This window comes from Fundulus heteroclitus, chromosome 5 (assembly GCF_011125445.2).
Source record: "Fundulus heteroclitus isolate FHET01 chromosome 5, MU-UCD_Fhet_4.1, whole genome shotgun sequence".
NCBI lineage: Eukaryota > Metazoa > Chordata > Actinopteri > Cyprinodontiformes > Fundulidae > Fundulus > Fundulus heteroclitus.
The window spans coordinates 28003833-28017008 of NC_046365.1; the positions used below are offsets into that span (position 1 = coordinate 28003833).

The window sequence follows — 13176 nt, forward strand, 5'->3', positions numbered from 1 at the left end:
TTGTTCGTGTTCATTTTTTCATGACGTTTGATTGTCGTGGTGCTTACATTTGGGAGTTCAGAGCGAGCAGTCTGAGAGGAAAGCAGTCTGTAGGTGCTCAGGTTGTTTTCAAAGCTCCTGCCGATTGGAAACACAGTTAAAGCTTTTAGGTAATGCAAAGGATTTCCAGTAGGAGAACGTTTACAGTCAGGATCACAGCCACGTGGCAGCCAAAGGACACAGACATAAAAGGATTCACACCGCTGGACGTTTTTCACATTCTGAAACTTTATGAAATGTTATTAATATGTTCCAGTAGGTCAGCACAGAGTAGTGTATAACAGTGAAGTGGAAGGAATTGGATATTTTACATCTTTAACAAATAAATATTATAGAATTTGGTCTGCATTTGATTTCTGCCCATCTGTGTCCATCCTTTCGTAGAACCAACTTTCGATCCAACTACAGCCGCAGGTTGTTTAGGGAGAATGTTTAGAGACTTACTTTCCCCCTCCATTGTTAGCTAAATAACTCAAGTTCAGTCAAAATTAAATATTCCATACCTTTTTTCTTTGCAGGTAAACTACTCATGCACATTTCATAAATTTTGCACCAACCTACCTGCCACGCAGTCTTACTGCCTCGTCAAATTTCTTCTCATCCATGGCCTTCTGTACCTCTTGAGTCTGATGGCAAAACAAAACAGAGCAGCTTTACCCAAAGGCAGGTGCATTAAACATGCAGTTGGTTGAAATACGGCATGTAAAATAAGTATTGAACACATCACCATTTTCCATAGTACCAGTTATTGGTAACAACCGAAGTAATCCATACATAGAAAGAAGCCAAAAAAAAAATAACTTCAGAGATTAAGATATGTGTAATAATGTGAAATGACGTAGTGTGTAATTTAAAGGTGCATAGTGCAAGTTAAATATTATTTAACGAGGGATCACGGGCTAACTTCAACATTTGTAGCTTTCTTACCTCAGAAAACATTATACCATTAAACAAAATGCTTTTCCTCTTCTCCCATGCATGCACGCAAAACTGGTGTCATTTCAACTTGTCGCCACAGGGGGCAGACGTCTGCAAAAACTCTGGAACTGACGCTATGCTCCTTTAATATTATATTAACATAACAGCAATGTGTGGACTATGAAAAATTGTGACGTGTTCAATACTTATTTTCATCGCTTTATCTCTGTTGTTATGTTGCTATAGGTTTAGGCTGCTGGAGGACATGATGATATGGTATTTTTTTCTAATAAGAGAAGTGACACCATATAATGTTGCAACTGTTGAGATTTGCATAAAAAAAACAATCATAAGGAAAAAGAGAATCTAATTGTAACTAGATCAGTCACACTTTTTAGTGCTGCACACCTTAACTTTGGATTAACGAGCCCCAACCTATGCTGCCTTTGACATTTCATTTATTACTGATCAGCCCCAGCATGTTCCGTGGATGGTGGAGGCTTCTAAAATAAAACTGTGATAGCAAAAACAAGAGGAGCTGAAGAATGGGACTCTGCAGGGTTGATATGGACTGCTAACACTGATAACGAGTGTATTACATTCTGGAAGGTGACAAATATCTATCGCATGACACCTTCTCAGTTCAGTTCTAATTTTATATAAAAGCTATTGAACAAACTACCCTCATCTCAAGCCCAGTGATCTGTCCTGTTATGACACACCTCATTGCACCCAGTCCGATATGTGTTAAAGTTAAGAAATAGACACCACATTAACCCTCAACATGCACAGGCAAACTTACCATCTGAACACACTCCATAAGTGGCAGACGGACGGCCTGGTTGCCCACCAGAGACACAACACAGGCAGGGGTGTCGGTAGATGCCTCCAGTAATGCCAACACTGCCTCCACGCCCATACGGCTGGCCTGCGAATTCATTTGAAGGATTTTGGCTTGAATCCCGATGCATCTTTCTAAATGTAAAAAGTTGTAATTGTAATTGATTTATTGTGACTTACCAAGATCCTGTCAAAGGCAGAGGGAGTTCCACCTCTCTGCACATGGCCCAAGATTGTGACCCTGGTGTCAAAACCCAGGTTGCTCACTACCAGCTATTTAGACAGAGATCGTAGATTAACAGCGGGTATAAACTCCATAGAAAATGATTATATTCATCAATAAGCAAATATTGCAATGTAAACATTAACGCTCCCATTTGATACAGTGAACATCCTAGTAGATCAATCTTTGAAAGACTTCATAGCTACTTGAAATAAACAGGTTTAAAAAAACAACAGAAAAAGTAGGACCAAGAACAAAAAAATAACAGAGGAGAAGTCATGCAAAACATCGCCTGTCATGTTGGTGTGCGCCAAATAATGCACATGCAATGGCAACTTTCCAGAGCAAAACTAGGTCTGAAATAAAACAGAAAAAATACCATGAAAATGAGAAAAACTAAATGAAACGTGCACATTATGTCAGAAATGACCATGTGTAGAGCACATGTGGTACACGTCTCCGTCGTGGGGAAACCAACACCATGAAAAGAAGGAAAACCCATGCGTATGAGGGAGGATCTGAGCATCGACCAGGCGACCAGGCTTCCCGACCATACTTACATCCTTGATATAATCAGGGGTTATTGCCTTGTTGTGGCAATCAATGGCACCCTCGGCTACAATAATAATGTTCAGCCTTTTCCTATCAGCACGGTTCTAGAGAAATATAAAAAGCACAGGCATTTGAAAACATGACAGAAAACGTTTTGCAGTGCCACAAGCTGGATCGAACAATGGAGGATGATCTCAGACGGATCGCTCAGGAAACTGAGACTTTTAGGTAGTTACCCATTCTCAGTGGTAATTTCTGAAATTGTAACAAGGATCCTAACTGGACAATTTTTTTGTTTAAATGTTTATTCCTTGAGAACCATCAATTTCCACCTGGTGGTCCAGCTTCTGGTTCCCCTCTGCGTCAGTCAGAGACTGAGCTTTACTCACATTCTTCACTAAATCAGAGGTAATGTGTTGTCCTTGTCTGTCAATGGCTCCTTCGGCAACTATGATAATGTTCAACCTGGAACCCCGAGATCGACTCTGGACAATAGCAAAGCACAATGAAGTTTTGGAAAACACTAAGAACACCATGCCGGGAACACTTTATGTACAGAAAAAAACCCAAATAAAAATATGTACAAACCCCTCGATCACATCTGCAATTGAGTTGCATGTTTCTCCGTCTTCATCTTAAATTGCCTACCGTATTACAAACATATGCAGAGCCATAATTGCAATGAAAACTAATTCTAAGAGGATTGGCCTTTTAAAAAGTAAGGCATGCAGGATACCTCGGACACTTTCTGACACATTTTGTCTTCCCAGACATCTTCTGGAGGCATCTCTGGTATAAAAACCCAATCTGCTCCACATCCACATTTATTTTTGTTGACTTTGATTAATGTTGCTTTCTGACTGATGGCCTTATAAGCACATCTGTAATTAAGTTGCATGTTTCTCTGTCTTACAACATTGTTATTTGACACAAAATGTTGACATGACTGCCAACATATCAAGTTTTACGACCTTTTGAATTACTGGCCTCTAGGTCATGCACTGCTTAAAATAAACCAACTAATGGACTCTGTGCTAAAGGTAAGAGTACCTCAGACTACTAGTGATCCAGCATGCTATTATTTGTAGGTTTAGGGTTTAAATCCCACCAGAGGAGCAGTATTATTGATATTTCAAAAACAAATTGGTAATGATTGATGCCACAGATAATTAACTTTTATTACAAACATCAGACCTGGCACCTTGACGATCTTGTAAAATCTTCATATTAAGTGCATTTTAATTCTGGCATTAAGCCATAATTTTTGCTAATCCTAACTCACCACACAAAGTTTTATTTGGTTTAATGTCAGGCAGCGTGAAAGGGAGTTGTGTCTTTTTATACAGTGTTTGCAAATGTCTGGTTTCAACTGCAAATGAATAACAAACTACAAACCCTTCCTAACTTGTTTTACGACTTATCTTAACTGACTTGCTCATCCAGCGTTCACCACCCTTTGTTGAATGTAATTCTTGATATTTTTTTGCCATTGATAGATTGACACATATACACATACATTTCAATTTACCTTGAAACACTTTCAATGGCTCCTGGTCAAAGTAACTGTTTGTATTAAGTATCATTCAATGCTTAACGAAATTGTAAGTGGGTGAAGTGAACCATAAAGCTATCAGGTCGCATGTATAAACAGACTCATATCCACTGAGGTAAAGTTAAACATCACAAGGCAGCTAGTGTTGCATGTAGATTTAGGCAGTCCAGAGAGCTGCATGAAAAACTGAGTGTGCTCCTTTAACCACTGGCATTTTTTTAAATTCCTGGCATATGCAATAGAGCTCTGTAGCGTAAAGAGTAAAGATCTTGATTTCAAGGCACAACTCATTCATTGACTTATTATACTTATTATATTAAATAATGATGCATTTGTCTATTCACATTTCTTTATATACATCAAAGACAATGTAGATGTCTTATTTGCTGGCATGGAGCTAATCGGACAGTAAAGTTTAATCGTAAATATAAATGCCCTACTAGTGCTTGAACAGGGCTCTGAGGAGCAATTATCAAAATATTGGAGTCCTGCACAGCAGATTGTGATGTAATTCAAAGGTTGCCAGCTTGGGTTTACAGGAGTCACTATTTAAGAAAGAAAATCTTTTACTAGTAATCTGATTAAATGAGATGTGTGATCAGGTTTATGATCAGGCACAAATAACTTACTTTCTCTCCCTTTATCTTAAATGACCTACCATATTACAAACATATTCAGAGCCATAATTGTAATGAAAACTAATTCTAAGAAAATTGGCCTTTTAAAAGGTAAGGCATGCAGGATACCTCGGACAGTTTCTGACACATGTTGTCTTCCCAGCCATCTTCGGGAGGCATCTCTGGTATAAAAACCCAATCTGCTCCACATGCAAGGGCACTGACTAAGGCAAGGTATCTGAACACACATATAGACATTCACATTATGAACATGTAAAATGGATGGCATGTAATACAAATGTTAAACACACAAAAATTCATGTCATAGAATGACCTTGACAAAGGAGGAAATAAGCTTCCAAAGCTTGCAACATTGTTTTTAAGAATTAATTGTATTAGCGTCGTTGTAGTGCAGTATTATGCGTAGACGTGTATCTACTTAGATAATTAATTTACCCGCAGTGTCTGCCCATGACTTCCAGCACAAATGTCCTCTGGTGACTGCAAAACACATGACAAATGCCATCAAAGAAAGGCTCCTATCATTAGGTATTTATTGCAAAAATGCATAGAATTGACTCATTTCTCATAAAATGTTAATATTCTCGTCATTTTTCAACCAGTCATGGATGTATTCACCTCTGAGCTGTGGTCATGATAGCATCCACCACCTCGATGATTCGGTGTAGTGCTGAGTCAGTGCCGATAGTCATGTCTGTGCCACAAAAGTCGTTGTCGATGGAACCAACCATGCCGACAATGTGAAGCTTAGAATTGCGTCGGGCCGCATCCTCATCTATGAGCCCTGAATAAAGCAGAGACAGATAGGAGAAAGGGTTTAGGTACGTAAAGCTGAAACTATTTAAATGAAACCAGAGTGAAGAATCACCTTGCTCAATGAGTTCATTCAAAAGGCCGCTCCACTCTTCTCTAAAGAGGTTGGCTCCGGTCAAGCTGCCGTCTCCACCAATCACACAAAGGTAAGTGATGCCACGCTGCACGAGGTTGTGAGCGGCTTTTAAGCGTCCCTCATGGGTTCGAAACTCTTTACAACGAGCACTTCCAATGACAGTACCACCCTAAAGGAAAGAGCAAAAAAATAATAAAAGTGAATCTAAAAAGTACTCAGTATTACTGACACATCCATACCATTAAAGTCTTGATACTAATGTAAAGTTCTGCATTTATAGTGATTAACACAGTTTAGTAAAGTAAATGGGGAACCTTTTGGGTTGGGAAATGGGGTTCCATGGTTGCCTCTTTGGTGCAATACATAGGCTGCTTATTTTTTTATTATAGACACATGTTAATGGCTGTGTGTTCATGCTCCACCAGAAGTGTAAACTAACTGGTACTTCAAAATACAAAACATAAAAATAGCCATAGCATTTAAGAAATGGTAAAAGGCTTTTACAGCACTTTAACTAGTCCAACGACCCCAACACACTTTACACTACAACCAGTCATTCACCCATTCACACTCTGATGGTGGTGAACTATGCTTGTAGACACATCTGCCCTGGAGCCGACTGACACAGGCGAGGCTGCCAAACATCAGTCCCACTGTGGACTCTGACCACCGGCAGCAGGTTACTCAGGAGGACACATCAACTAACACAGTTGGAGCTGTGGATTGAACTGACAAGTTACTCCTGTGCCACCATCAACCAAAACTTTAAAAACAAATTCTAATTTGTTAGACTCTTATCCTTTCTATTGTTTAAAATAATAAATTGATCCCAAACAAGTACAAGACGAGTAGAAAAAGGAAAAAAAATAAACAGTTTATCCCCTACAGAAAGAGTCTCTAATGCTTATATGATGACTTATAGGAGAGTAAAAGTAACAATAATCACAGCATCATGCAATTTATTACTTGATCATTTTATTCTTCCTATTAAATAAGGAAACCAACTGAACCCAAAACGGTGCAATAAAGCACTGATATAAACAACTAAAAAGGAAACTTATCAATAATCTTTTAATAACACCATGTGTTACCATAGGGAAATCTTTTTCGAGAGAGACATGGTCAAAGTCCTTGTAATAAAAAAAAAGATAAATTTTATTGCTTTACAATTTTATTGATACAAGTAAAGTATGTCGTGCCAACTGACAGTAGTACTTCTTCTCAAGACATCCATGGTGAAAATCTTCTCTACTCCATTTGCTTTCTAATCTACTGTTAGTACATAGGGTTCTGACCACTCGCAAACGCTTACCAATGGGTAATTAACAACTTGTAACTCTCGTGGTTTTTATAGTCCAAAATAAGAAACTAATCCCAAGCAACTACAATAAAACACTAAGATAATCACCTCAAAAATGTATGTCTAGTGAAAATTCTTCTAAAGGAAAAGCTCAGAATGGGTCTTGCCCTGGAATATATAATCGATAACATTGTTTCTTCTACACTTTTGTCAATGACCTAACTGTGTGACCAATTGTAAACACCACAAAAGTGCTGCAATGTATACATAAGGCTTCATAGACAGAAAATGTAATGGTTTTGTTTCTATGGAGGCGTTTTTGGAGAAATAGAAATAGTTGACAAAAGGCTCTGTGGCGCAATGGACAGCGCATTGGACTTCTAGAGTGAAAGATGTAATTCAAAGGTTGTGGGTTCGAGTCCCACCAGAGTCGTAGCATTATGCATCAAGGAAGCAAATATCTGTCAGGTGCAAATTTTCAAAACTAGAAAATGGTGAGCTCCACTACCTACCAGCGTTTGCTTGCGAAAGAGTCCTGTGTACTTCAAATTGAAGTAAAGTATGTAGTGTCAACTGGCAGTAGTACCTCTTCTGAAGACAAATCCATGGTGAAAATCTTCTCTACTCCATTTGCTTTCAAAGCTACTGTTAATAAATAGGGTTCTGACCACTTGCAAATGCTTACCAATGGGTAATTGACAACTTGTAACTCTCGTGGTTTTTATAGTCCAAAATAAAAACCTAATCCCAAGCAACTGCAGTAAAACACTAAGATAATCACCTCAATGATCTAACTGTGTGACCAATTGTAAACACCACAAAAGTGCTGCAATGTATACATAAGGCTTCATAGACAGAAAATGTAATGGTTTTGTTTCTATGGAGTCGTTTTTGGAGAAATAGAAACAATTGACAAAAGGCTCTGTGGCGCAATGGACAGCGCATTGGACTTCTAGAGTGAAAGATGTAATTCAAAGGTTGTGGGTTCGAGTCCCACCAGAGTCGTAGCATTATGCATCAAGGAAGCAAATATCTGTCAGGTGCAAATTTTCAAAACTAGAAAATGGTGAGCTCCACTACCTACCAGCGTTTGCTTGGGAAAGAGTCCTGTGTACTTCAAATTGAAGTAAAGTATGTAATGCCAACTGGCAGTAGTACTTCTTCTGAAGACAAATCCATGGTAAAAATCTTCTCTACTCCATTTGCTTTCTAAGGTACTGTTAATACATAGGGTTCTGACCACTTGCAAATGCTTACCAATGGGTAATTGACAACTTGTAACTCTCGTGGTTTTTATAGTCCAAAATAAGAAACTAATCCCAAGCAACTGCAGTAAAACACTAAGATAATCACCTCAAAAATGTATGTCTAGTGAAAATTCTTCTAAAGGAAAAGCTCAGAATGGGTCTTGCCCTGGAATATATGATCGATAACATTGTTTCTTCTACACTTTTGTCAATGACCTAACTGTGTGACCAATTGTAAACACCACAAAAGTGCTGCAATGTATACATAAGGCTTCATAGACAGAAAAGGTAATGGTTTTGTTTCTATGGAGGCGTTTTTGGAGAAATAGAAATAGTTGACAAAAGGCTCTGTGGCGCAATGGACAGCGCATTGGACTTCTAGAGTGAAAGATGTAATTCAAAGGTTGTGGGTTCGAGTCCCACCAGAGTCGTAGCATTATGCATCAAGGAAGCAAATATCTGTCAGGTGCAAATTTTCAAAACTAGAAAATGGTGAGCTCCACTACCTACCAGCGTTTGCTTGCGAAAGAGTCCTGTGTACTTCATATTGAAGTAAAGTATGTAATGCCAACTGGCATTAGTACTTCTTCTGAAGACAAATCCATGGTGAAAATCTTCTCTACTCTATTTGCTTTCTAAGCTACTGTTAATACATAGGGTTCTGACCACTCGCAAACGCTTACCATTGGGTAATTGAGAACTTGTAACTCTCGTGGTTTTTTGAGTCCAAAATAAGAAACTAACCCCCGAGCAACTGCAGTGAAACACTAAGATAATCACCTCAAAAATGTATGTCTAGTGAAAATTCTTCTAAAGGAAAAGCTCAGAATGGGTCTTGCCCTGGAATATATGATCGATAACATTGTTTCTTCTACACTTTTGTCAATGACCTAACTGTGTGACCAATTGTAAACACCAGAAAAGTGCTGCAATGTATACATAAGGCTTCATAGACAGAAAAGGTAATGGTTTTGTTTCTATGGACGCGTTTTTGGAGAAATAGAAATAGTTGACAAAAGGCTCTGTGGCGCAATGGACAGCGCATTGGACTTCTAGAGTGAAAGATGTAATTCAAAGGTTGTGGGTTCGAGTCCCACCAGAGTCGTAGCATTATGCATCAAGGAAGCAAATATCTGTCAGGTGCAAATTTTCAAAACTAGAAAATGGTGAGCTCCACTACCTACCAGCGTTTGCTTGCGAAAGAGTCCTGTGTACTTCATATTGAAGTAAAGTATGTAATGCCAACTGGCATTAGTACTTCTTCTGAAGACAAATCCATGGTGAAAATCTTCTCTACTCCATTTGCTTTCTAAGCTACTGTTAATACATAGGGTTCTGACCACTCGCAAACGCTTACCATTGGGTAATTGAGAACTTGTAACTCTCGTGGTTTTTATAGTCCAAAATAAGAAACTAACCCCCAAGCAACTGCAGTAAAACGCTAAGATAATCACCTCAAAAATGTATGTCTAGTGAAAATTCTTCTAAAGCAAAAGCTCAGAATGGGTCTTGCCCTGGAATATATGATCGATAACATTGTTTCTTCTACACTTTTGTCAATGACCTAACTGTGTGACCAATTGTAAACACCACAAAAGTGCTGCAATGTATACATAAGGCTTCATAGACAGAAAATTTAATGGTTTTGTTTCTATGGAGGCGTTTTTGGAGAAATAGAAATAGTTGACAAAAGGCTCTGTGGCGCAATGGACAGCGCATTGGACTTCTAGAGTGAAAGATGTAATTCAAAGGTTGTGGGTTCGAGTCCCTCCAGAGTCGTAGCATTATGCATCAAGGAAGCAAATATCTGTCAGGTGCAAATTTTCAAAATTAGAAAATGGTGAGCTCCACTACCTACCAGCGTTTGCTTGCGAAAGAGTCCTGTGTACTTCAAATCGAAGTAAAGTATGTAGTGCCAACTGGCATTAGTACTTCTTCTAAAGACAAATCCATGGTAAAAATCTTCTCTACTCCATTTGCTTTCTAAGGTACTGTTAATACATAGGGTTCTGACCACTTGCAAATGCTTACCAATGGGTAATTGAGAACTTGTAACTCTCGTGGTTTTTTGAGTCCAAAATAAGAAACTAACCCCCAAGCAACTGCAGTAAAACACTAAGATAATCACCTCAAAAGTGTATGTCTAGTGAAAATTCTTCTAAAGGAAAAGCTCAGAATGGGTCTTGCCCTGGAATATATGATCGATAACATTGTTTCTTCTACACTTTTGTCAATGACCTAACTGTGTGACCAATTGTAAACACCACAAAAGTGCTGCAATGTATACATAAGGCTTCATAGACAGAAAATGTAATGGTTTTGTTTCTATGGAGGCGTTTTTGGAGAAATAGAAATAGTTGACAAAAGGCTCTGTGGCGCAATGGACAGTGCATTGGACTTCTACAGTGAAAGATGTAATTCAAAGGTTGTGGGTTCGAGTCCCACCAGAGTCGTAGCATTATGCATCAAGGAAGCAAATATCTGTCAGGTGCAAATTTTCAAAATTAGAAAATGGTGAGCTCCACTACCTACCAGCGTTTGCTTGCGAAAGAGTCCTGTGTACTTCAAATTGAAGTAAAGTATGTAATGCCAACTGGCAGTAGTACTTCTTCTGAAGACAAATCCATGGTGAAAATCTTCTCTACTCTATTTGCTTTCTAAGCTACTGTTAATACATAGGGTTCTGACCACTCGCAAACGCTTACCATTGGGTAATTGAGAACTTGTAACTCTCGTGGTTTTTTGAGTCCAAAATAAGAAACTAACCCCCGAGCAACTGCAGTGAAACACTAAGATAATCACCTCAAAAATGTATGTCTAGTGAAAATTCTTCTAAAGGAAAAGCTCAGAATGGGTCTTGCCCTGGAATATATGATCGATAACATTGTTTCTTCTACACTTTTGTCAATGACCTAACTGTGTGACCAATTGTAAACACCACAAAAGTGCTGCAATGTATACATAAGGCTTCATAGACAGAAAAGGTAATGGTTTTGTTTCTATGGAGGCGTTTTTGGAGAAATAGAAATAGTTGACAAAAGGCTCTGTGGCGCAATGGACAGCGCATTGGACTTCTAGAGTGAAAGATGTAATTCAAAGGTTGTGGGTTCGAGTCCCACCAGAGTCGTAGCATTATGCATCAAGGAAGCAAATATCTGTCAGGTGCAAATTTTCAAAACTAGAAAATGGTGAGCTCCACTACCTACCAGCGTTTGCTTGCGAAAGAGTCCTGTGTACTTAATATTGAAGTAAAGTATGTAATGCCAACTGGCAGTAGTACTTCTTCTGAAGACAAATCCATGGTGAAAATCTTCTCTACTCCATTTGCTTTCTAAGCTACTGTTAATACATAGGGTTCTGACCACTCGCAAACGCTTACCATTGGGTAATTGAGAACTTGTAACTCTCGTGGTTTTTTGAGTCCAAAATAAGAAACTAACCCCCAAGCAACTGCAGTGAAACACTAAGATAATCACCTCAAAAATGTATGTCTAGTGAAAATTCTTCTAAAGGAAAAGCTCAGAATGGGTCTTGCCCTGGAATATATGATCGATAACATTGTTTCTTCTACACTTTTGTCAATGACCTAACTGTGTGACCAATTGTAAACACCACAAAAGTGCTGCAATGTATACATAAGGCTTCATAGACAGAAAATGTAATGGTTTTGTTTCTATGGAGGCGTTTTTGGAGAAATAGAAATAGTTGACAAAAGGCTCTGTGGCGCAATGGACAGCGCATTGGACTTCTAGAGTGAAAGATGTAATTCAAAGGTTGTGGGTTCGAGTCCCACCAGAGTCGTAGCATTATGCATCAAGGAAGCAAATATCTGTCAGGTGCAAATTTTCAAAATTAGAAAATGGTGAGCTCCACTACCTACCAGCGTTTGCTTGCGAAAGAGTCCTGTGTACTTCAAATTGAAGTAAAGTATGTAATGCCAACTGGCAGTAGTACTTCTTCTGAAGACAAATCCATGGTGAAAATCTTCTCTACTCCATTTGCTTTCTAAGCTACTGTTAATACATAGGGTTCTGACCACTCGCAAACGCTTACCAATGGGTAATTGAGAACTTGTAACTCTCGTGGTTTTTTGAGTCCAAAATAAGAAACTAACCCCCAAGCAACTGCAGTAAAACACTAAGATAATCACCTCAAAAATGTATGTCTAGTGAAAATTCTTCTAAAGGAAAAGCTCAGAATGGGTCTTGCCCTGGAATATATGATCGATAACATTGTTTCTTCTACACTTTTGTCAATGACCTAACTGTGTGACCAATTGTAAACACCACAAAAGTGCTGCAATGTATACATAAGGCTTCATAGACAGAAAAGGTAATGGTTTTGTTTCTATGGAGGCGTTTTTGGAGAAATAGAAATAGTTGACAAAAGGCTCTGTGGCGCAATGGACAGCGCATTGGACTTCTAGAGTGAAAGATGTAATTCAAAGGTTGTGGGTTCGAGTCCCACCAGAGTCGTAGCTTTATGCATCAAGGAAGCAAATATCTGTCAGGTGCAAATTTTCAAAACTAGAAAATGGTGAGCTCCACTACCTACCAGCGTTTGCTTGCGAAAGAGTCCTGTGTACTTCAAATTGAAGTAAAGTATGTAATGCCAACTGGCAGTAGTACTTCTTCTGAAGACAAATCCATGGTGAAAATCTTCTCTACTCCATTTGCTTTCTAAGCTACTGTTAATACATAGGGTTCTGACCACTCGCAAACGCTTACCAATGGGTAATTGAGAACTTGTAACTCTCGTGGTTTTTATAGTCCAAAATAAGAAACTAACCCCAAGCAACTGCAGTGAAAACACTAAGATAATCACCTCAAAAATGTATGTCTAGTGAAAATTCTTCTAAAGGAAAAGCTCAGAAATGGGTCTTGCCCTGGAATATTATGATCGATAACATTGTTTCTTCTACACTTTTGTCAATGACCACGTAACTGTTGTGACCAATTGTGTAACACCACAAAAGTGC

At 38.7% G+C, this 13176-nt stretch overlaps 1 protein-coding gene and 9 non-coding genes across 14 annotated transcripts in view; 9 read left to right on the top strand and 1 right to left on the bottom strand.

Moving 5' to 3' along the window:
- Nucleotides 1-5815, bottom strand: part of LOC118556039 (ATP-dependent 6-phosphofructokinase, platelet type-like) — a 32639-nt gene extending 26824 nt beyond the window's left edge. For 3 of the 5 annotated variants that reach the window (XM_036137334.1, XM_036137336.1, XM_012869394.3), the window contains exons 1-9: nt 5631-5815; nt 5381-5546; nt 5198-5242; nt 4871-4979; nt 2962-3057; nt 1978-2070; nt 1760-1885; nt 601-665; nt 48-117 (exon numbers count right to left, since the gene is read on the bottom strand). In XM_036137334.1, coding sequence (XP_035993227.1) covers nt 48-117; nt 601-665; nt 1760-1885; nt 1978-2070; nt 2962-3057; nt 4871-4979; nt 5198-5242; nt 5381-5493 — 717 coding nt within the window. In that variant the 5' untranslated portion in view covers nt 5494-5546; nt 5631-5815. Of the gene's footprint in view, nt 1-47; nt 118-600; nt 666-1759; nt 1886-1977; nt 2071-2580; nt 2677-2961; nt 3058-4870; nt 4980-5197; nt 5243-5380; nt 5547-5630 lie in introns of all 5 variants that reach the window. The other 2 variants (XM_036137333.1, XM_036137335.1) reach the window with 1 other exon arrangement.
- A 1482-nt stretch (nt 5816-7297) lies between these two features.
- Nucleotides 7298-7384, top strand: trnar-ucu. Its single transcript is given in 2 exon segments — nt 7298-7334; nt 7349-7384. It is a non-coding gene; the product is annotated as a tRNA-Arg (tRNA).
- Nucleotides 7385-7869: 485 nt separating this feature from the next.
- Nucleotides 7870-7956, top strand: trnar-ucu. Its single transcript is given in 2 exon segments — nt 7870-7906; nt 7921-7956. It is a non-coding gene; the product is annotated as a tRNA-Arg (tRNA).
- Nucleotides 7957-8542: 586 nt separating this feature from the next.
- Nucleotides 8543-8629, top strand: trnar-ucu. The gene is given in 2 exon segments: nt 8543-8579; nt 8594-8629. It is a non-coding gene; the product is annotated as a tRNA-Arg (tRNA).
- A 587-nt stretch (nt 8630-9216) lies between these two features.
- trnar-ucu lies at nt 9217-9303 on the top strand. Its single transcript is given in 2 exon segments — nt 9217-9253; nt 9268-9303. It is a non-coding gene; the product is annotated as a tRNA-Arg (tRNA).
- A 587-nt stretch (nt 9304-9890) lies between these two features.
- trnar-ucu lies at nt 9891-9977 on the top strand. Its single transcript is given in 2 exon segments — nt 9891-9927; nt 9942-9977. It is a non-coding gene; the product is annotated as a tRNA-Arg (tRNA).
- A 587-nt stretch (nt 9978-10564) lies between these two features.
- On the top strand, nt 10565-10651 carry trnar-ucu. The gene is given in 2 exon segments: nt 10565-10601; nt 10616-10651. It is a non-coding gene; the product is annotated as a tRNA-Arg (tRNA).
- A 587-nt stretch (nt 10652-11238) lies between these two features.
- Nucleotides 11239-11325, top strand: trnar-ucu. The gene is given in 2 exon segments: nt 11239-11275; nt 11290-11325. It is a non-coding gene; the product is annotated as a tRNA-Arg (tRNA).
- A 587-nt stretch (nt 11326-11912) lies between these two features.
- On the top strand, nt 11913-11999 carry trnar-ucu. Its single transcript is given in 2 exon segments — nt 11913-11949; nt 11964-11999. It is a non-coding gene; the product is annotated as a tRNA-Arg (tRNA).
- A 587-nt stretch (nt 12000-12586) lies between these two features.
- trnar-ucu lies at nt 12587-12673 on the top strand. Its single transcript is given in 2 exon segments — nt 12587-12623; nt 12638-12673. It is a non-coding gene; the product is annotated as a tRNA-Arg (tRNA).
- The last annotated feature ends 503 nt before the right edge of the window (nt 12674-13176 follow it).